Raw genomic sequence first — 23,014 nt, forward strand, 5'->3', positions numbered from 1 at the left:
GCGGAGCACAGGCCCCGGACGCACAGGCTCAGCGGCCATGGCTCACGGGCCCAGCCGCTCCGCAGCATGTGGGATCCTTCCGGACTGGGGCACGAACCCGCATCCCCTGCATCAGCAGGCGGACTCTCAACCTCTGCGCCACCAGGGAAGCCCTAGCTTATTCTTTAGTCTCTCAAAAAGTGCAGTTTTATTGAGCTAATGTCTCTATCTGAAGATTCACAGTCATATCAGTATTTAATCCTAAACTAAGGTCTCTCTGGGCTGCAAAGGTTAAAAGAAAAAGCCGTTTTTCAGAGGGAGTAAAGTCAGGAAGAGCTAGTGTATTTGATTTTACCTCGTGATGGGCAGGGGAACAAGACAGCTCTCCTCAGGGAACAGCCTGATCTTCCAAAGGGAAAGTGCATTTGTACGAGAACAAGGACAGTCCTGTGGTTCATGATAATTTGAAAGGTCAGGTTTATGCCATTCATAATTTTAATTATGTCTTTAAAAATGTAATTGAGAAGGAAATTTGCTCAAAAATTAGAAGAATGAAAGGACTTACTTTAATAAATTATTACAGATATACTTTGAGATTCATTTCCTTTCCCATATTTTCTTTATTCATATCTGGTTATCTGACTGTTTGCAGGTAATATTTCCAGATATACTTGTCTCATTTTGCGTGCTTGTCGTGGTGACAGATTCTTGCCATGGTGTTTCACAAGGCGACTTATCATTTGTCTGATTAGAAGGCCTGATACTTTTTCTGCAGATGTGACCCTATATCCAAAAAGTTAAGAAAAATATAACTCCTCAAATGAATAACTCCATATTTTAAAAAGTCAGAATTTTCTTCCAAGATTTATCATTCACCTCTTCACTAGGGGTAAAGAACAAATTCCTTTCACCTGGAAACACGAAAATACCACCTAGGTTGGGTTCTGACCTGCTTCGAGAAAAACACAAAGAAACACAGTGGAAGTTCTCCAATTCTACCATTATTATAATACAGATGTCACCAAGGCAGCCTACAGAATGCTTTCTGAGCCTAATGATGTCAAATGGAAGTGGCTTCATTACCAAAAAGACTGTGACAGTTCTTTCTTAAAAATACAGTAAGGGGCTTCCCTGGTGGCACAGTGGTTGAGAGTCCACCTGCCGATGCAGGGGACGCGGGTTCGTGCCCCTGTCCGGGAAGATCCCACATGCCGCGGAGCGGCTGGGCCCGTGAGCCACGGCCACTGAGCCTGCGCGTCGGGAGCCTGTGTTCCGCAACGGGAGAGGCCACAACAGTGAGAGGCCCGCATAACGCAAAAAAAAAAAAAAAAAAAATACAGTAAGTAGAAAATAGTACTTCTGTAGATAGTGCCAATGAGCAGAAAGCTCCTGAAGTTATTATGGAAGTGGGCAAAAATCCTTTTGTAGTGGTGAAAAAGAAAAAAAAAGAATAAGGGAGGATGTTGGGAGAAATGTGCATTCTTGGCTATATCAGTGAGTAAAGAGATGGAGAGGTAGGTGAGAGAAAGGGGAGCCTCAGGAGGAGGAGAGAAAAGAAGAAATGGAAAGAAGAAGGTGGCAAGTGGAAAGGAAAGAACAAAAGATTAAGAAATAGAGAAAAGAGAGTAGTAGGTAGATTAGATGAGATAAGGGAAAAGGAAAAGAAGGATGGAGGTCAGGTGAAAACAAGAAATGAACGAGGCAGGAGAGGGAGAGGGACATGTGTAAGAGGTTATCCTCCTGGGGGTCAGCAGACTACAGCCTGTGGACCAAAGCCAGTCCATTGCCTTTTTCATAAATTAAGTTTTATTGGAATACAAGCAGGTGCATTGATGTACACATTGTCTATGGTTGCTTTCATGCTACAATGGCAGGGTTGGGTAATTGTGATGGAGACAGTATGGCCCACACCATAAAATATTTACTATCTAACTCTTATAGAAAAGTTTGCAGTCTAATCCTGTTGTTCTCAAACTTTAGTGTGCATCAGAATTACCTAGAGGACTTGTTAAAATAAAGATTACTGAAACCCATCCCCAACGTTTTTTACGAAGTAGATCTCACATTTTCATTTCTAATAAGTTTCCAGGTGACGCTGATGCTGTTGAGCCAGGCACTGCACTTTGAGAGCTACTGCTGTAATTTTTATGTCATGTCACCCTAATGTTGTACTGAATAAGGACATTCGTGCAGAAAGGGAAAGGAAAATCAAACTTGATCCTCCTTCTAGGTAAACACAGAGGTATAGGTTGATATCATAATTCTTTACAAAGTATCTTATTGAAAATTCTTAAACTGGATCTTTTTATAATGCCAGTTTCATTCTTAAAACAATGAAAACTAAATTTGATTTAGTTAAAAGCTTAGTTAACTGGTGGTTTACTACTAAAAATGTTTTATAGTTTGGTTTGAATCCACTCCCTGGAATACCGTTGGACTCTTGTCAGTGTTACTGGACTGTGTCAATAATGTTGACTGCATCCATCTTATGGGACCACCCGCTTCCCACCCATGGGTGGCTGCTCGTCCCACCTCACTGACGATGCCTGGCATAAGTGGCTTGAAATTTTGCTTACTACCCACCCCACCTCACTCCCAGACTCTGCTGGAGTCTCCGGGCTACAATTTCCCTGCGAAATTGCAAGTTCTTCAATAGCTTTCCTCCTGGAGATGGGTATGAATGTTGTCCTGAGTGAGAGATTTTGAGGACTCGTGATACCAAGGTCTTTATTCTGCCTCACACTCCATCCCAAGACCCTTAGATCTGGTTTTTCACCTACAAGTGGTGCCATAGTTTGCACATTTATCATCTTCCACCACATGTATCCTAAAATCTGTGCTCTGGCTGTGAACATGGGCCACCAATGATTAGCTTTAACTTGGCATGCTCCTTGCTCGCTGCACAGAAGTTCTATGAAGGATAGAGAAATGTGACTCTTTTTCCAGCATCCTAGCATTTAGGAATATAAAGACAAACATAATTTTGGAGCCTGAAAGTGCCAGAGACACCTTCAGAGTAGAACGAGTTCAGTTTAGAAGTAGCAGCTCTTCACAACATGTGATGGACTGTTGGATTCCACCATTGCTCTGAGTAGTTACTTCCTTGTACACGTAACTAAGATGGGCAGAAGATTGAAAATTTCATTTTTTTCACAAGACAGCTACAATACAGTTTAAATCTATTTCATTCTGACTTGTTAGTTCTAGAGGATTTCCAGATTTTGTGACAAGTTGATGGGCATGAGAAAGTATACTGTGGATATCAAAGAAGGATGAATGACATACATGGAATACAGTAGATGCTTGAAAAGTCGGTGCTATTGTTGTTGCTCTCTTGTTTCAATGAGTGTATGGTTCTTGGTTAAAAAGTGATGGTAAAATAAATAATGCAGGCAGTTCAGATTCTGCATGATGCTGTGTTAACTTAAACTTGTACATACCACAACCAGTTCCTCTTTTTCATGAACCCATTGTAACAAATTAAATATCAGTTATCAAAAAAACTGCAAAACGTGGACTGTCTATACTTTTTAAACACCATGGGATCTTATTTCTAAAGAAATTCCTTGATGAATTTTCCTGTAAAATAAGCATATCTGTTGTTAATCATAGCAAAGAATGTTGTGGGTTTAAATTCTTTCAAATTTTTCTTTAATAATTTTCAAACTGTAATTAGTGCCAGAGTAAGTAAAACTGGATGTAATGTGCCACCTCTTCCTAGAACTTCTTCCCGTGACATCTTTTCCCTTCTCTTCCTTTCTTCCTGTTGCGATGTGGCTTCTCCTGAGCTGCCATTGTTTTCAGCACTGGCTTAGTCACGCCATCAGCTTGTTGAGTGGTATAGAGCAAAGGGGTCATCTGTTCCTATCTGCCTTCCATTCAAACGACCCCCTGCATGTGTTTGAGATGGACTAGGAAGAAGCCCACCTGCAGACCCACACCCTGAGTTAGTGGCTCCAGGTGGAATCTGTGTAAAAGGGTGACTTACCATTAATGGTGAAATTCCACTGCAGAAATATAAAGGTCTTGCTGTATGCAGTTCACTGTGGCAGAATTTCGTTATAGAAGGGTGATGTGAAATGCTAACAGGTAATTTGCTGTTCTGTGCTTATTCAAGGAATTGTGCCACAGTGAAAACATTGAAGGTTCACTGCAATTTTCACTTGTTTAATATTAGGAGAGACACGGGTCTTTCTGGTTTCAGAAAAAGAAGCTTCTTAGAAGGTAGTAGTGGATAGTCTGATGGATTTAAGGTCTTTCCAATTTCTTTTGAATTTTCGAAACTTTAATTCATACTGGTATTATCATATGTGTTTGTTTTTCCTACAGCTGCTATAACAGATTACCACAAACTTTGTGACTTAAAAACAACACCAACTTACTAATTGATGGTTCTGGAGTTCAGAAGCCCAAAATTTAGTCTTATTGAGTTAAAAATTAAGGTGTTGGTAGGGCTGCATTTCTTCCGGAGGCTCTAGGAGGATCTGTTTTCTGGCTTCTAGAGGTTGCCCACTTTCCTTGGCTTTTGGCTCTTTCCTCAATCTTCAGAGTCGACAGTAGAGCATCTTCCAATCTTTATCTCCATTTCATTTTTTTTTTCTCTTTACTTTTTTTCTGGCCAACTTTCCTATTACCCCTTCCTTTTGATTTTCAATTTTATTTTTTTATGTAGATCTGCATTTCAGTTACTTAGATTGAATTTCTATTTATTATTCTTTCTACTGATACTGCATACTTAGCCATGTTGCTCTTACTATTTTTTTCTTCTTTCTTTTTATAATAAAAACATATCTGTACCGACAATCTTTTTAACAGATTCATGAGGAAGTTAAGGTTTTGCTCTGCAGTCTTTGGTTTGAAATTACCCTCATGTTTTCTAAACCTGTCTTTTTTATTTTATTTTATTTTTTTATTTGTTTATGTTTATTTTATTTTATGTTTTTAACATCTTTACTGGAGTAAAATTGCTTTACAATGGTGTGTTAGTTTCTGCTTTATAACAAAGTGAATCAGTTATACATATATCCCCATATCTCTTACCCCCGGCATCTCCCTCCCTCCCACCCTCCATATCCCTCCCCTCTAGGTGGTCACAAAGCACCGAGCTGATCTCCCAGTGCTATGCAGCTGCTTCCCACTAGCTATCTGTTTTACATTTGGTAGTGTATATATGTCCATGCCACTGTCTCACTTTGTCCCAGCTTACCCTTCCCCCTCCCCGTATCCTCAAGTCCATTCTCTAATAGGTCTGCGTGTTTATTCCCGTCTTGCCCTTAGGTTCTTCATGACCATTTCTTTGGTTGCTTTTTAGATTCCATATATATGTGTTAGCATACGGTATTTGTTTTTCTCTTTCTGACTTACTTTGCTCTATATGACAAACTCTAGGTCCATCCACCTCACTACAGATAACTCAATTTCGTTTCTTTGTATGGCTGAGTAATATTCCATTGTGTATATCTGCCACATCTTCTTTATCCATTCATCTGTTGATGGACACTTAGGTTGCTTCCATGTCCTGGCTATTGTAAATAGAGCTGCAGTGAACATTGTGGTGCATGACTCTTTTTGAATTCTGGTTTTCTCAGGGTATATGCCCAGTAGTGGGATTGCTGGGTCATATGGTAGTTCTATTTTTAGTTTTTTAAGGAACCTCCATACTGTTCTCCATAGTGGCTGTATCAATTTACAGAGTGGAAGAGCGTTCCCTTTTCTCCACACCCTCTCCAGCATTTATTGTTTGTAGATTTTTTGATGATGGCTGTTCTGACCGGTGTGAGATGATATCTCATTGTAGTTTTGATTTGCATTTGTCTAATGATTAATGATGTTGAGCATTCTTTCATGTGTTTGTTGACAATCTGTGTATCTTCTTTGGAGAAATGTCTGTTTAGGACTTCTGCCCATTTTGGGGTTGGGTTGTTTGTTTTTTTGATACTGAGCTGCATGTGCTGCTTGTAAATTTTGGAGATTAATCCTTTGTCAGTTGCTTCGTTTGCAAATATTTTCTCCCATTGTGAGGGTTGTCTTTTCGTCTTGTTTATGGTTTCCTTTGCTGTGCAAAAGCTTTGAAGTTTCATTAGGTCCCATTTGTTTATTTTTGTTTTTATTTCCATTTCTTTAGGAGGTGGGTCAGAAAGGATATTGCTGTGATTTATGTCATAGAGTGTTCTGCCTATGTTTTCCTCTAAGAGTTTAATAGTGTCCGGTCTTACATTTAGGTCTCTAATCCATTTTGAGTTTATTTTTGTGTATGGTGTTAGGGAGTGTTCTAATTGCATTCTTTTACATGTAACTGTCCAGCTTTCCCAGCACCACTTATTGAAGAGACTGTCTTTTCTCCACTGTATATTCATGCGTCCTTTATCAAAGATAAGGTGACCATATGTGTGTGGGTTTATCTCTGGGCTTTCTATCCTGTTCCATTGATCTGTATTTCTGTTTTTGTGTCAGTACCATACTGTCTTGATTACTGTAGCTTTGTAGTATAGTCTGAAGTCAGGGAGCCTGATTCCTCCAGCTCCGTTTTTCTTTCTCAAGACTGCTTTGGCTCTTCGGGGTCCTTTGTGTTTCCATACAAATTGTGAATTTTTATGTTCTCATTCTGTGAAAAATGCCAGTGGTAGTTTGATAGGGATTGCATTGAAGATTGCTTTGGGTAGTATAGTCATTTTCACAATGTTGATTCTTCCAATCCACGAACATGGTATATCTCTCTATCTGTTTGTATCACCTTTAATTTCTTTCATCAGTGTCTTATAATTTTCTTCATACAGCTTTTTTGTCTCCTTAGGTAGGTTTATTCCTAGGTATTTTATTCTTTTTGTTGCAGTGGTAAATGGGAATGTTTTCTTAATTTCATTTTCAGATTTTTCATCATTAGGATATAGGAATGCAAGAGATTTCTGTGCATTAACTTTGTATCCTGCTTCTTTACCAAATTTATTGATTAAGTCCAGTAGTTTTCTGCTAGCATCTTTAGGATTCTCTATGTATAGCATCATGTCATATGCAAACAGTGACAGCTTTACTCCTTCTTTTCCGATTTGGGCTCCTTTTATTTCTTTTTCGTCTCTGATTGCTGTGGCTAAAACTTCCAAAACTATGTTGAATAAGAGTGGTGAGAGTGGGCAACCTTGTCTTGTTCCTGATCTTAGTGGAAATGCTTTCATTATTTTACTACTGAGGACAATGTTGGCTGTGGGTTTGTCATATATGGCATTTATTCTGTTGAGGTAAGTTCCCTCTATGCCTACTTTCTTGAGGGTTTTTATCATAAATGGGTGTTGAATTTTGTCGAAAGCTTTCTCTGCACCTATTGAGATGATCATATGGTTTTTCTCCTTCAATTTGTTAATATGGTGTATCACGTTGATTGATTTGCATATACTGAAGAATCCTTGCATTCCTGGGATAAACCCCGCTGGATCATGGTGTATGATCCTTGTAATGTGCTGTTGGATTCTGTTTGCTGGTATTTTGTTGAGGACTTTTGCATCAATGTTCATCAGTGATATTGGCCTGTAGTTTTCTTTTTGTGTGACATCTTTGTCTGGTTTTAGTATCAGGGTGATGGTGGCCTCGCAGAATGAGTTTGGGAGTGTTCCTCCCTCTGCTATATTTTGGAAGAGTTTGAGAAGGATAGGTGTTAGCTGTTCTCTAAATGTTTGATAGGATTCGCCTGTGAAGCCATCTGGTCCTGGGCTTTTGTTTGTTGGAAAATTTTTAATCACAGTTTCAATTTCAGTGCTTGTGATTGGTCTGTTCATATTTTCTATTTCTTCCTGGTTCAGTGTCAGAAGGTTGTGCATTTCTAAGAATTTGTCCATTTTTTCCAGGTTGTCCATTTTATTGGCGTATGGTTGCTTGTAGTAATCTCTCATGATCCTTTGTATTTCTGCAGTGTCAGTTGTTACTTCTCCTTTTTCACTTCTAATTCTATTGATTTGAGTCTTCTCCCTTTTTTTCCTGATGAATCTTGCTAATGGTTTATCAATTTTGTTTATGTTCTCAAAGAACCAGCTTTTAGTTTTATTGATCTTTGCTATTGTTTCCTTCATTTCTTTTTCATTTATTTCTGATCTGATCTTTATGATTTCTTTCCTTCTGTTAACTTTCGGTTTTTTTGTTCTTCTTTCTCTAATTGCTTTAGGTGTAACGTTAGGTTGTTTATTTGAGATATTTCTTGTTTCTTAAGGTAGGATTGTATTGCTATAAACTTACCTCTTAGAACTGCTTTTGCTGCATCCCATAGGTTTTGGGGCGTCAGCTTTCATTGTCATTTGTTTCTAGGTATTTTTTGATTTCCTCTTTGATTTCTTCAGTGATCTCTTGGTTAGTAAGTAGTGTATTGTTTAGTGTTTATATTTTTTATAGATTTTTTCCTGTAATTGATATCTAGTCTCATAGCGTTGTTCTTGGAAAAGATACTTGGTATAATTTCAATTTTCTTAACTTTACCAAGGCTTGATTTGTGATTCAAGATATGATCTATCCTGGAGAATGTTCCATGAGCACTTGAGAAGAAAGTGTATTCTGTTGTTTTTGGCTGAAATGTCCTGTAATATCAATTAAGTCCATCTTGTTTAATATATCATTTGAAGCTTGTGTTTCCTTATTTATTTTCATTTTGGATGATCTGTCCCTTGGTGAAAGTGGGGTGTAAAAGTCCTCTACTCTGATTGTGTTACTGTCGATTTCCCCTTTTATGGCTGTTAGCATTTGCCTTATGTATTGAGGTGCTCCTATGTTGGGTGCATAAATATTTACAATTGTTATATCTTCTTCTTGGATTGATTCCTTGATCAATATGTAGTGTCCTTCTTTGTCTCTTGTAATAGTCTTTGTTTTAAAGTCTGTTTTGTCTGATATGAGAATTGCTCCTCCAGCTTTCTTTTGCTTTCCATTTGCATGGAATATCTTTTTCCATCCCCTCACTTTCAGTCTGCATGTGTCCCTAGGTCTGAAGTGGGTCTGTTGCAGACAGCATATATATGGGTCTTGTTTTTGTATCCATTCAGCCAGTCTATGTCTTTTGGTTGGAGTATTTAATCCATTTACATTTAAGGTAATTATTGATATGTATGTTCCTATTACCATTTTCTCAGTTGTTTGGGGTTTGTTATTGTAGGTCTTTTCCTCCTCTTGTGTTTCTTGCCTAGAGAAATACCTTGAGCATTTGTTGTAAAGGTGGTTTGGTGGTGCTGAATTCTCTTAGCTTTTGCTTATCTGTAAAGGTTTTAATTTCTCTGTCAAGTCTGAATGAGATCCTTGCTGGGTAGAGTATTCTTGGTTGTAGGTTTTTCCCCTTCATCACTTTAAAGGTGTCCTGCCACTCACTTCTGGCTTGCTGAGTTTCTGCTGAAAGATCAGCTGTTAGCCTTATGGGGATTCCCTTGTATGTTATTTGTTGTTTTTCCCTTGCTGCTTTTAATATTTTTTGTTTGTATTTAATTTTGATAGTTTGATTAATCTATGTCTTGGCGTGTTTCTCCTTGGGTTTATCCTGTATGGGACTCTCTGTGCTTCCTAGACTTAACCATTTCCTTTCCCATATTAGGGAAATTTTCAACTATAATCGCTTCAAATATTTTCTCAGTCCCTTTCTTTTTCTCTTCTTCTTCTGGGACCCCTATAATTCGAATGTTGGTGTGCTTAATATTGTCCCAGAGGTCTCTGAGATTGTCCTCAATTCTTTTCATTCTTTTTTCTTTATTCTGCTCTGCAGTAGTTATTTCCACTATTTTATCTTCCAGGTCACTTATCCGTTCTTCTGCCTCAGTTATTCTGCTATTGATCCCTTCTAGAGAATTTGTAATTGCATTTATTGTGTTGTTCATCACTGTTTGGTTTCTCTTTAGTTCTTCTAGGTCCTCGTTAAATGTTTCTTGTATTTCCTCCATTCTATTTCCAAGATTTTGGATCAATTTTACTATCATTATTCTGAATTCTTTTTCAGGTAGACTGCCTATTTCCTCTTCATTTGTTAGGTCTGGTGGGTTTTTATCTTACCCCTTCATCTGCTGTGTGTTTCTCTGTCTTCTCATTTTGCTTAAGTTACTGTGTTTGGAGTCTCCTTTTTGCAGGCTGCAGGTTCGTAGTTCCCGTTGTTTTTGGTGTCTGTCCCCAGTGGCTAAGGTTGGTTCAGTGAGTTGTGTAGGCTTCCTGGTAGAGGGGACTAGTGCCTGTGTTCTGGTGGATGAAGCTGGATCTTGTCTTTCTGGTTGGCAGGTCCACGTCTGGTTGTGTGTTTTGGGGTGTCTGTGGCCTTATTATGATTTTAGGCAGCCTGTCTGCTAATGGGTGGTTTTGTGTTCCTGTCTTGCTAGTTGTTTGGCAACGGGTGTGCTGCACTGTAGCTTGCTGGTTGTTGAGTGGAGCTGGGTCTTGGCTTTGAGATGGAGATCTCTGGGTGGGAGATATTTGCTGTTTGATATTATGTGGATCTGGGAGGTCTCTGGTGGACCACTGTCCTGAACTTGGCTCTCCCATCTCAGAGGCACAGCACTGACTCCTGGCTGGAGCACCAAGAGCCTGTCATCCACACGGCTCATGATAAAATGGAGAAAAATAAGAAAGAAAGAAAGAAGAGAGCACCCAAACCGAAAAACAAATCCACCAATGATAACAAGCACTAAAAACTGTACTAAAAAAAACAAAAAACAGACAGACATTACCCTAGGACAAATGGTAAAAGCAAAGCTATACAGACAAAATCACACCCAGAAACATACGCATACACACTCACAAAAAGAGAAAAATATATATATATCGTTGCTCTCAAAGTCCATCTCCTCAATTTGGGTTGATTCGTTGTCTATTCAGGTATTCCACAGATGCAGGTACATCACGCTGATTGTGGAGGTTTAATCTGCTGCTCCTGAGGCTGCTGGGAGAGATTTCCCTTTCTCTTCTTTGTTCTCACAGCTCCCGGGGCTCAGCTTTGGATTTGGCCCTGCCTCTGCGTGTATGTCACCTGAGGGTGTCTGTTCTTCGCTCAGACAGGATGGGGTTAAAGGAGCAGCTGATTCGGGGGCTCTGGCTCACTCAGGCCGGGAGGAGGGAGGGGCACGGAGTGCGGGGTGAGCCTGCGGTGGCAGAGGCCGGTGTGACGTTGCAACAGCCTGAGGCGTGCCTGTGTTCTCCTGGGGAAGTTGTCCCTGGATCACAGGACCCTGGCAGTTGCGGGCTGCACAGGCTCCCAGGAGGTAAACCTGTCTTTTGAAAGCTCATTGTCTCTGTATTCCCCGAAGGGAGGAAGCTAGTGTTTTAGAATCGAACCTAATTGTGAAAAGATTTGTAATTCACAGCTTGCCTTTTATCTTCTTTTTTTTTTACATCTTTATTGGAGTATAATTGCTTTACAATGGTGTGTTAGTTTCTGCTTTATAACAAAGTGAATCATTTATACATATGTTCCCATATCTCTTCCCTCTTGCGTCTCCCTGCCTCCCACTCTCCCTTTCCCACCCCTCCAGGCAGTCACAAAGCACCGAACTGATCTCCCTGTGCTATGCAGCTGCTTCCCACTAGCTATCTACCTTACGTTTGGTAGTGTATATATGTCCATGCCTCTCTCTCTCTTTGTCACAGCTTACCCTTCCCCCTCCCCATATCATCAAGTCCGTTCTCTAGTAGGTCTGTGTCGTTATTCCTGTCTTACCCCTAGGTTCTTCGTGACATTTTTTTTTTCTTAAATTCCATATATATGTGTTAGCATACGGTATTTCTCTTTCTCTTTCTCTTTCTGACTTACTTCACTCTGTATGACAGACTCTAGGTCTATCCACCTCATTACAAATAGCTCAATTTCGTTTCTTTTTATGGCTGAATAATATTCCATTGTATATATGTGCTACTGGTACAGCCACTATGGAGAACAGTATGGAGGTTCCTTAAAAAGCTAAAAATAGAACTACCATATGACCCAGCAATCCCACTGCTGGGCATATACCCTGAGAAAACCATAATTCAAAAAGAGTCATGTACCAAAATGTTCATTGCCTTTTATCTTGACTCATGTGTGTGCCATCATCATATTTTACAAAGCAAATGTTAAAGTAAAGGTTACAAAACCATTAACTGTTACAATACTTGTGGCTTTAATATTGGGGAAAATCTGCATATTAATTCACACCATTATTATTGGTTTTTAAATAGGAAGAAAATGTTGTGTGTCCAGGATAATTAATTTAGATATTATGTTAAATTTTGGGGACACCAAAAATATTTCCTGTGTTTGGAAGATTGGCTGCATTTATAATGACTTTGATTACAAAAGAAGACATGTACATTGTGGGAAAAAATAGTTAATATACAGTCAAATGAAAGTAAACAAAGTCATTTGAAATAACCACAAGGAAAAAAATTCCTCCAGTTTTTTATTTTTTAAATTTATTTATTGTTTACTTGGCCATGCCATGCGGCATGTGGGATTTTAGTTCCCTGACAAGAGATCGAACCCAAGACCCCTGCAGTGGAAGTGTGGACTCTTAACCACTGGACTGCCAAGGAAGTCCCGCTCCAGATTTTTTAATATACTACATATATTTATATTTTTTTTTTACAATTATGGCTATTCTGGTCATACTGTTTTCTGATCTACTCTTTTTAATAAGCAATATGTTACAAATATTTTCCATATTATTTGACAACATTTTTATTGGCTACCTTGTGTTTTATTATATGGGTACACTGTGATTTATTTTTAAAACACTCTGGCAAACATTCTTGCAGCTATTTCCTTAGAATAAATCCCAGGAAGAGAAGTTTGTGGGGCAACAAGCATTTTAAAGTCTTTTGATACGTGGGGGACCCAAACAGTCATAATGCAGAAGATAATTTCCCAAAACAGTTACTGCACTCCTTTCCCTTCCCAGGCAAACATCACAGTGATCTAATTATTGTTTGTTTGTTTGTTTTTAACTTTTAGGTTACCTTGCACCTCGAAACCTTCCTAGTACTGGCTTCTTCCCATTGCTGCAAACCCTACTCTGTGACACAGACTCTAAATGCAAAGACACACCCTATGGGCCACAAGATCTGCTTCGTAGGAAAGGAGTTGACGATGCACAATTTAAAGACAGGTATGGACACTTCCAAGTGTGTTCAGTTGCTTTGAGAGATCAGACCTTGTTTCCTTATGAGATATCCAGGAAGCCATCCTAGGTTAGGTATACAACTTTATTTTCTGTATCTACGAATGTGATGATCTAAATATTAATGAACGAGGTGGGTACAAACTGGAATTACCATTTTTATGTAGGATTAAGCATAATCTACTTTGATGAATTACTCAAATTTTGCCTTTTAAAACTACTTACGGTTACCGGACGATAGGGGTGGGGATAAATTGGGAAATTGGGACGGACATATACACACTACTATACACATAAGATAGATAACTATTAAGGAGCTACTGTATATCACAGGGGACCCTACTCAATACTCTGTGATGGTCTATAGGGGAAAAGAATATTACAAAAAAAAAGGGTGGATATACGTGTATGTGTAACTGGTTCACTTTGCTGTACACCTGAAACTAACACAACATTGTAAATCAACTATACTCCAACAAAAAAAAAAAAAAAAAAAACCCTGGGTTGGCAAGGCAGTCCTTCTTAACTTCCCTCAGAGATTCTCTATCCTACCTCAAATTGTCAGTGACATTGCCCTAAGACTCGATCACAAGCATAAGATATAGGGCGATGTCAGGGATATTATCTCCTGGAAGAATAACATATTTGTCTAGCTCTATGTGGAACTTCTAGATATAACAGGAAATGCAAATAAGGAAATTAAGCGTCTAGAAATCAAAGTAATAAAGTTGAAAGTATTCTTAACTAAACAGCAATCTTTAAATGAAGTTAATGTGTATGGTGTGAGAAGAAACTGAAGAATAAAGATAGGGAATCTAGACCACTTACAACCGCAGTTTTCCATCCTGAGATTTTAAACCTAAAGAGACACCCAAGAGCCCAACTGTCTGTAGAACTGAGAAAAACATTGTAATCTGAATTGACCATGAGATTATCCTGGTAGAGATTTTTTTAAGTGTCTCTCAAGAAAAGATTATATTTATCTATAATCAGAGATATTTGGTTCCAAAATTTTAATTTAAATTCCTTGACATGTAGCACCATTTCTCCTTTAATATTATCTTCGTGATTTTGATCATCAGATAATATGGGAGATACTTTAAGAGAGTTACTAACTATAAGCTGCTTAGCATAAAATATCAACATGTCAAGAATTGTCCTGGGAAATGACTTGAGACACCTAATTATTGGGTTGCTAATTCACATTGGTTTTGTGAACCAAACAAATTCTCTCCCATTTTGTTACTTGCATTCTAATGGAAAAGTAAGCAAAAAAGCAATAAAATAAATAAATAGCATAATTACTGATAATAATAAATGTACTAGCAAGAAAATAGAGCAGGTTAAGAGGTAGAAGCTGAAAGGTGGGAATTTAATAGGGTAGCAAAAGAAGGGCCTCTGCTAGAAGGTGACATTTGGGTAGAGACCAACAAGGACATGGAAAAACCAGCACCAGCATGTGAACATCTAGAAGATAAAATTCCAGGCAGAGAAATAGTCAGTGATCCTGAAGTGGGGACAAACCTGATCATTTAGAGGAACAGAAAGTCGGCTAATATGACTAGAACGTAGTGAGGGATAATGAAAGCGGTAGGGGATATGGTGAAACAATAAAAACCATGAGAGAAAGAGCCTGAAGAATTAAACAGGTAAGCAAAGGGAAAGGATTTGTCTTTTGTTTTTAGTATAATGAGAAGCCACTGGAAATTTTTAAGCAGGGAAATGACATGACATATTCTCTATGAGACTAATTATTCTAGGCATATACAAGCATTACCTCAGCTAGCAACTAGTTGAGTTGTGTATCTCTGCAAGGAGACCCAAAGCTGACTAGAGCCTATGCCCCCTTGTGTAATCAGTGTAGAGATAAAGTGAATGAATATTTTACTCATTCAACCACTTCATAGATGGTCTCTGTGTCCTCATGTGAGTGATGAATTAGGCAAGATTTATGCCTATGTTCTAGCAGGGTAAGGTAAATATTAAATCAACGATAGTAGGAGATAATGCAATGAAGAGTGCCAGAAGGATGCTGAAGCAAGACACCTCCATACTTAAAGTAGAAAGAGAGCTTTCAGCTGACATAATCAGGTAAATCTTCATGGAAAAGTTGTACTTGAGATGGACATTTCATGAGCCAAGTGATGGAGAAGATATGGGGAAAATTAATGTCCATTATTTACAAATTGGATTACAGCTCCAGCTGGGGCTCTCATCTTTGTATCTTTTTTTTTTTTTTTTTAATTCTGTGAAGAACTAAGTAACAAAGAGGGAAATAGTTAACAAAATCTAAGAAGTCCATAAATATACCTCTGCCCAAAGAAGTATTTTTCTATGTAATATAATAGAGAACCAAATTCATGGAGTCCCCTGAGATGAGCCATTGAGTTTGTCTTGGAACCAGGATTAAAGTCCAGATTTATTTTACCCTCTGTCGGTTATTCTCCAGATAGCTGATCATATCTCTTTGTTTTCAGTTTTATTCCAATCTCCAGGTATTTTATTGAGCTCAAGCTCTATATTGCTGTATATTCAGTATTTTCTCTAAACTACCAAATAATTGGAACTTAATTTGGAAAATTATGTACAATAATAAAATTGCATTAATGATATTTCCCACCATGCTATTAACTTTTATGCTTTATATAGCCATGCAATGAAACTGGGGCATGGTTACTAGGTAAGCCGTTCCATACTAAGTAAGCCATTGCACTAAATTACTTCCCTTTGGTGAAGAAAGATTCACCAGCATAGCCTCATTAAGAAACAAAACAGTCAGGGAAAAAAAAAAATGCCGTCTTTGGCTTCATCAAAAGAGGCCCACCTGGGGCTTCCCTGGCGGCGCGGTGGTTGAGAGTCCGCCTGCCGATGCAGGGGACACGGGTTTGTGCCCCGGTCCGGGAGGATCCCATATGCCGCGGAGCGGCTGGGCCCGTGAGCCATGGCCCCTGAGCCTGTGCTCCGCAATGGGAGAGGCCGCAACAGTGAGAGGCCCGCGTGCCGCAAAAAAAAAAAAAAAAAAGGCCCAGCATGTTTATTTTGAAAGACATGATCACACTCAGTCACTACTTGCTGGCCAGTCGCCAAGTTTTTTCATGCGTTTTTGCATTGGCACCAACCTTCTGTTATTAAATTCATATTTTTCTTAAGCATTAGCTTCAGGATGAGGTGCTTTAAAAAAAATTCAACACGGTACTCAGCATCAACTGTGACTAGCTGTCTGAACGAAGAAATGATTACATTTATGATTTTTTGGCCCTTAATGCACAAGGGATGATCCAACATCATGGGACATACCCTTGTGGTCCTTCCTCCCTGCCCTGCCTCTAAGAATACATCAGAACAGTGGGAACCCCTGGCTGTGCTATTGCTCACACAGCTGGCAAATGGCAAAGATCATTTTGCAGAGCTCACAAGGTCATTATTTGGAGAAGCAGTTCAACATTCCTGCAGCTCCTGTGGGGTATTGCCTCTTTGGATTTACTCCCTATCTCTGTCATGTCGACACTCATCCATGACCTGTGTTTTCCAAATTCATACCTCTGCTCCTATTGAATGGCTCCTACAGAACTTGAAACATAGCTAATCAGATTCTATTCAGGGAAATTTTAAAAGTGCCAAGACTTTTGTTTAATACTGAAAAATATGGATGTGTTTAGAAACTGACCTGAAGGTATTATTGGGAATATAAGGGAAGTGGAAGTAAAACAGTTATGTGTCCTCATTTGACTATAAAGATGAGGTGAGATGTATAAGTCTCACACTGTATTAATTTCAGAGTAATTGTTAACCATCTAGTAATCATTTTAGTGAGTATTCATATAAAAATAAAGGTTAAAATTTCATTTATCAAAAACAAAGTGGAAGGAAGTCTTAACTGGCACAGAGGCAAAATTGTTAATTCATTGAGTTAGAATGTATTGAATGTGTACCACATGCTGGAGACAATGCAACTCACTAGGGATACATAGATGACTAAGGCATATCCCTATATAAACTTAAAATCTAGTGGGAGAGAGAGATAGAGACTACTAAACAGGTAAATTAATCTATGACGTGGTAAATGTGATGAATATTTGTTTAGTTCTCACTGTGCCCAGGACGTCAGACAACAAATGGTGAATAGTTACACAGGCACCCTGAGACATTGTTTCTGCCTGAGGAATATGCATCTGACTGTTGGATATATTATTGGAGTGGAGAGAGGTTTGGGTGGGGAGATGTCAGAAGAGTTTTCCAGAGACTTGTGTGAGTAAGATTATTAAGGACAGATAGGGTGGTGGTTACCAGACTAGAGGAAGGTGTATTTGAGATAGGCCATAAAAAAAGAATCTCAGAACTTAATAAAGGAAAGAAATCAATGGCGGCCCTTGTAGAGTCAGTTTAGAGGAATAGGCAGGTAGCTTTGCTGCTGACTGTGATGGCAAAATGACAAATTCCCTTGTAGTGTTGCCATGTTAATCTGCCTGTGTCAGGGCTAGGTAGAACATAATATGTACAGGGTCATCTGAAAGCTACTGTGATGTTATCTCCTCCTCTATATTCTGCGTGCTTCTGATACACCTCTACCCCCAAGGCATTTCTTCATCTGCCCATCGTGGTGCCTTTAGAAATGTATTAGCTCAGATATACATTATATCTCCAAAGTCCCTCCAAAGAATATAAAAAATCCTAGGACAGAGCAACATATGAAGGCATTTCTAAATCTTAACACCTTAATGATATAGACTGTTGATTGGTAAGTGAGCTACCTAGAAGAGAGGCGTATGTTGAACATGGGCAAGCAGGGGCTGTATCTGAAGCATAGATGACCCTGAAGGAATGAACATCAGAATGAAATTGAAGAAAATAATGAAAAAAATTAAAATGACTTCTTCTTGGGGGAGTCAGGAAGGACAACCATATCAAATCACTGAGGAGGCCTCAGTGCCATTACAACATTCTTATTTGTACTTAAAAGTCGGTAATGAATGTCATCTGAAGCTGGAATCAGAACTGGGCCTGGAGCAGATTTCATGCCTTCTTTCCAGGTGTCACTACATACCCGTATAATTGTAATTCTGGGGAAAAAGGGAAAAAATATAAAAAGTTTAACTAATCCTTAAAGACAAAAAAGAATGTCAGAATTTTCTTGTTAGGATTTGCCATATGTGTCTTTCCTGGAAGCAGTTCCTTTTAAAGACAGAATTACCATGGCACACATGGATGCCGCCCACACAGGTAGTCTTTCCCACTCACAGGAAATACAGAGACATTCAATATAAGTGCATAAATCCTACCGTTGCAATGATATCTATAAATGTGACATTTCCCCAATGTAACTGTTGGTAGACATGTCTGAGAAGAAGTAAAACTACTCTGAGCCTAGTTTCCCTCCTGGTGTCTTAAATTTAACATTTTGAATCCAAGATGTTTCCCTTATTAAATTCCTTTTCAAAGTAGAGCACTATAAATACCATAGAAGCAGACTCTGCCTCTTCAGCATTGTTAGAGGCAGGCCCTTAGCCATCTCCGTGGTACCATACATGTGGCTGGGTCCAGTAACAGGCAGGAAAGTGATACCATGGGCCACTTGGAGATTTGACTCAGGCTTTCTTGCCTCACCCAGAAGGTTGAATTCTCTGGACTCAGGTGAGCCTACATGCTGGATTCAGGGGCATCCAAATTTTGTATAATGCCTTAATATACCTCCCAGAGATATCTAGTATGAGAGAGATTCTCTGAGACTTTCTTAGAGCTATTCAGAGTTCCTGAATAGGATTTTTAAATCTCCTGAGTTGGTCCTAGAGAGTGGGATTAGGGAGGAGTCATCACTGAATAAATCCACTTCTCTGTCACAGCCTAGTGCAGGGTTTCTCAATCTCAGCATTATTGCTACTTGGGATCAGATAATTCTTTGTTGTGCTGTGCACTGTAGAATGTTTAGTAGCATCCCTGGCCTCTACCCACTAGATACCAGTAGCATCACTCCCGTCCAGTTGTGACAACTAAATATTTCTCCAGATATTGTCAAATATCCCCTGGGAGCAGGGGAGGGAGCACAAAATTGCCCCCAGTTGAAAACCACGAGTCTAGTGAAAGTATGAAGAAAAAGATTTTAAGGTGGCAAGAGGCATGAATTAGGTTATGATTCTAGGATCGCGCTCTATAAGAAACACAAATGACCACTCTAACTTAGCATCCCCAGTCATGTGTTGTCATCATTCCCTAGGCATGTCCTTACTTAGCTATTACCATTAACGTATTATAATCCCTGTTTTTTTATTTGACTTGCCCATTATATTACATATCGTGGGAATTTAATAAATGTTAGTGAGTTTATGGATGAATATGGTGGATAAAGTGTAAGGTTGATTATATGTTTGTGTCTGTGGCGCCACCTCTGGTGTTTCCTCTTCCAAGGACCTTTGCAGAACCAGGTGTGCAACAGTGGAGGCAGGGCAGGCTATTAAAAAAAAAAAAAAAGACGCTTCCTTAGCTGTCAGTTCTTCCAAGTGATATTCTTTATTATCTGTTATTCAGTGCTTGCCATGTGCTAAACATCCTACCATCTGCCAACACAGTGCACTGTAAATAGACTTTTCTCAAGCATTTTACAGTCTGAGGAGAAAATTGATCATTACTTCAAATGGAAAATTCCTCTTATGAGTAAACTGATAAAGAAATTAAATAATAAAATGAAGAAAGGGTTACAGAATTCTGGGTAAGGTACTTTCCCTCTTCCCACCTCACCAGCCAGTGCTCACTGGTTCCAGATTATGAATGATAAGGGTGCATCTATTTGGTGTCCAGAGATCTTGAAGGTTCTAGTATTGTAAGATTATGTGGGGAGTATAGATACATAAGTATGGGGCTTCAGCTCCATATCAATGGTGAAGGCTGTGTCTTTGTACCATCTTCTTTGTGGGCACTTTGACAGTTAATATTGGTGAGTGCCTATGATGACAGGGCCCAGAGAGGCACTTGTTAAGGACATCTCACCTAGTACTCACGACAGCCTTGCAAGATAGGTGTATCATTCCTAATTTTCAGATGAGGCTGAAATTTTTTAGGAAGAGGCAGAGCTGGGATTCAAAAGATATCTAACAGCTCCAAAGTTCTTTCTTCTACATCCCAGCAACACTGTCTCTTTTTATTTAATCAGCCATCCTATCTTATGGTTCAGTGCCGTGCTAGGTGTTCTGAATAAAAAGAGCATCGTCATGGTGCCTACTTCCAAAGGTGTCACGGCCTAAAATGGAAAAGTGGTAGGAATAGGTACACAGGCGAATATAATACACTTAAAATTTGTATAAAGTAAGTATGTACAAAATGCGTAAATTGTGTAAAATGATGGAAAAGATACTGGTTCTCATTCATCAGTCTAAGAAGCATAGAGTTCTCTGTCTAGAAGTATATGGTCAAGCCGATTAGAAAGCTCAGAGACTACACTTAATTCAGTAAGACTGGATACCTTCCTGTCCTCCTTTAGTAATTTAATAGGGAGTCAAAAAGAACTAATTACCTTTGCTTGGGGGAGGTAAGCTGTATTTCAACTTAGAGCCTTAATTCATCCTTTTACCCACAGTGCTTGATGTTGCACATTTATTTTGTGGTTTCCATTTTAAGAGTTGACAGACAATAGTTACGTTGAGCAGTGGCAGAGGACACATGCCATGACACTACACATTGTAAATGCAAAGCAACACTGGGGAAAATTTGCAGGAAGATGACCAGCAAAGTACGTGTGAGATCCCATGCTCTCTCCCTGACAAAAGGCCGTGCCGGGACCCCCTAAAAGGAGATGAACCGCCTCCCCACTCCTGTAACGGGGGAATTGTAGGCAACCGTGTAATTGTGGGCACTTCCTGGTCAAGGACGGGTCCTGTTAGAAAAGAGGCCTCCAGAGTTCCTTGTCTGGAAGAGCCATTTTCTGTTGAGCAAGTTCAAACCTGTTGAGCCAGCAGCTTGCTGGGAAGGTGATGAACTTGTCTTTGGCATTGAAAGAATATTTGAAGGAATAATTTTTGGGCTCTTATCTGAACGTGGGAAAATGGGCAAGGTGTCCCCTGTAGAGTTGATGCAGCTTTTGCTTCTCCAAGCTCACACTTTCTTAATTTCCCATCACCTCTTTTTTGTTTCTCCCCCACTCCCATTTATTTTTCAAGTCTCTGTTTTCTCTTGCTCCTTCTTTCTTCTTTTTGATGTTTGTCACTCTCCCTTTGGTTTTTGTTGCTCTCCCTATTCCTTAAAAATTTTATGAAGGCAGTTTTTCCCTTTATTTCAAAATGTGTTGATATTCAGTAGTGTTTCTTACAGTATTTCAAGCTGAACTAAAAAAATGTCGAGAAAAAGAAAAGTGAACTTGACTTTCTCAGACTTTCTAAAACTTCTGTTTGAGAGCAGGAAAAAGGTTCAGGTCATTTCTTATTTTTATCTGAACAGTTTTCCCATCCAAATAGTCAGCATAAGGAATGTAAGAAGATTTAGGGGAATACAGTCATGGTCATGAATAATTCAAATATACATTAAGAATGCAGAACTTTTAGAGCAACCAGTACATTTTATAGAGAATATTGGAAGAACACTAGGGAATGAAAACAAATATCACCCCTTCTTATCATTTTTATTAAAAGGACATGCTGGGAAAAAAACAGATTTTTTTTTTTCCCAATTATAAATCATAAAGTATCCTGGAACCAGGACTCAGATCTTGTTTCTAAAAAGGGAAGTCAAATCGAACCACAGTAGCAAGCAGAACTTCTTGCTTTTCCACTGTTATCTTTTTATATCCATTTTTATGTACCGTAAGTAAGCTTTTTATAAACAATCAGAGAAAATTCAGATTATTCATTCCAGACATCTGGACTTATTTCACTCTTGAAATAGATATATTTATTTTAGACACTTACTTTAGGAATATCAAGTTTTCAAGAAAATATGATTATTTCCATTTTAATAATAATAAACTAAACAGGAAGCAATTTTTTAAAAAGAGGGTTACTGAATTGTGGAGTGGTCCAATAATATTTTCTTCCAAAAGCTGGTGTGATCATGTTGTGCAGAGATTCCTGGCACCACATGCTATCATTACAGCCTTGATACACTCAGTACAATTAAAACCCTGAGTACATCATTATTTCTTTAACACCTGGTGCCACCTGTAATGACACCAACCACAGTGCTTAGCACAGACTAGATATTCAATAAATGTGTCTTCTTCTTCTTCTTTGAATCGGTCTTGCAAGTATTCATCTTTGACAGTCTTCAAGATGCCATCTATAAGTTAACATAGAAAACTTCTTTTTCTTTCGTGGTTGACAAATATGCAGACCTTGATTTCAGTCTCTGAAGCACCCTTTGACTACCATCTATTTGGGATCCGCCATCTTTTTAAAAGAAAAGATATATATCATAAATATTTTCAGTATTTAGCTCTAAAGTCCTTTTTTCTTTCTATAAGAGTGAAGTAAAAAATAAGTATTTTAAACCTTATCTAGGCCATTTTCTCTGAGTAAAAATTTACCTTGTAGGAGCCCTTATATATTCATTGGTATATGGTTAGGTGAGTTTTGTCATTAAAATCCTAGAAAGTAGATTAAAAATTTGAAAGTCCTAGGACAGCCCTGGAATCTACATAATACATTGCTATAACTAACTGAAATTAATGTGAGTGAAGTTATAGAGTTCTTGCTTTTTCTTCTCTAGTGAAATTCTGAGAAAGTCATCCAACCTGGAGAGGGACAGCAATTTATCACTCCAGAGCACTGAAGTTCCAGAAAAAAGACACGCATCACTGGGTAAGCTATCCTCTTCTGCCCAGGTTAGAACAGGCCTTTTGGAACAACCAGTAAAGGTCTAATCTTTAAAAGTTATACTTTTAACTTTTCAAACAAAGATGGAATGCCTAGAATATCCCTAAGAGATCTAAATATTCCTTATGGTTGCCCGAGTGTGGT

At 38.7% G+C, this 23,014-nt stretch overlaps 1 protein-coding gene across 8 annotated transcripts in view; it reads left to right on the forward strand.

Moving 5' to 3' along the window:
- Positions 1-23,014, forward strand: part of ABCA12 (ATP binding cassette subfamily A member 12) — a 191,455-nt gene that overhangs the window by 45,672 nt on the left and 122,769 nt on the right. For 7 of the 8 annotated variants that reach the window (XM_089916405.1, XM_089916401.1, XM_089916404.1 and 4 more), the window contains 2 exons: positions 12,911-13,064; positions 22,764-22,855. In XM_089916405.1, the coding sequence (XP_089772531.1) occupies positions 12,911-13,064; positions 22,764-22,855 (246 nt within the window). Of the gene's footprint in view, positions 1-12,910; positions 13,065-22,763; positions 22,856-23,014 lie in introns of those variants that run through there. The other variant, XM_089916408.1, reaches the window with a different exon arrangement.

This window comes from Delphinapterus leucas, chromosome 8 (genome assembly GCF_059928025.1).
Source record: "Delphinapterus leucas isolate spDelLeu-1000000601 "Yukka" chromosome 8, BTC_Dleu_Yukka2, whole genome shotgun sequence".
Lineage (NCBI taxonomy): Eukaryota > Metazoa > Chordata > Mammalia > Artiodactyla > Monodontidae > Delphinapterus > Delphinapterus leucas.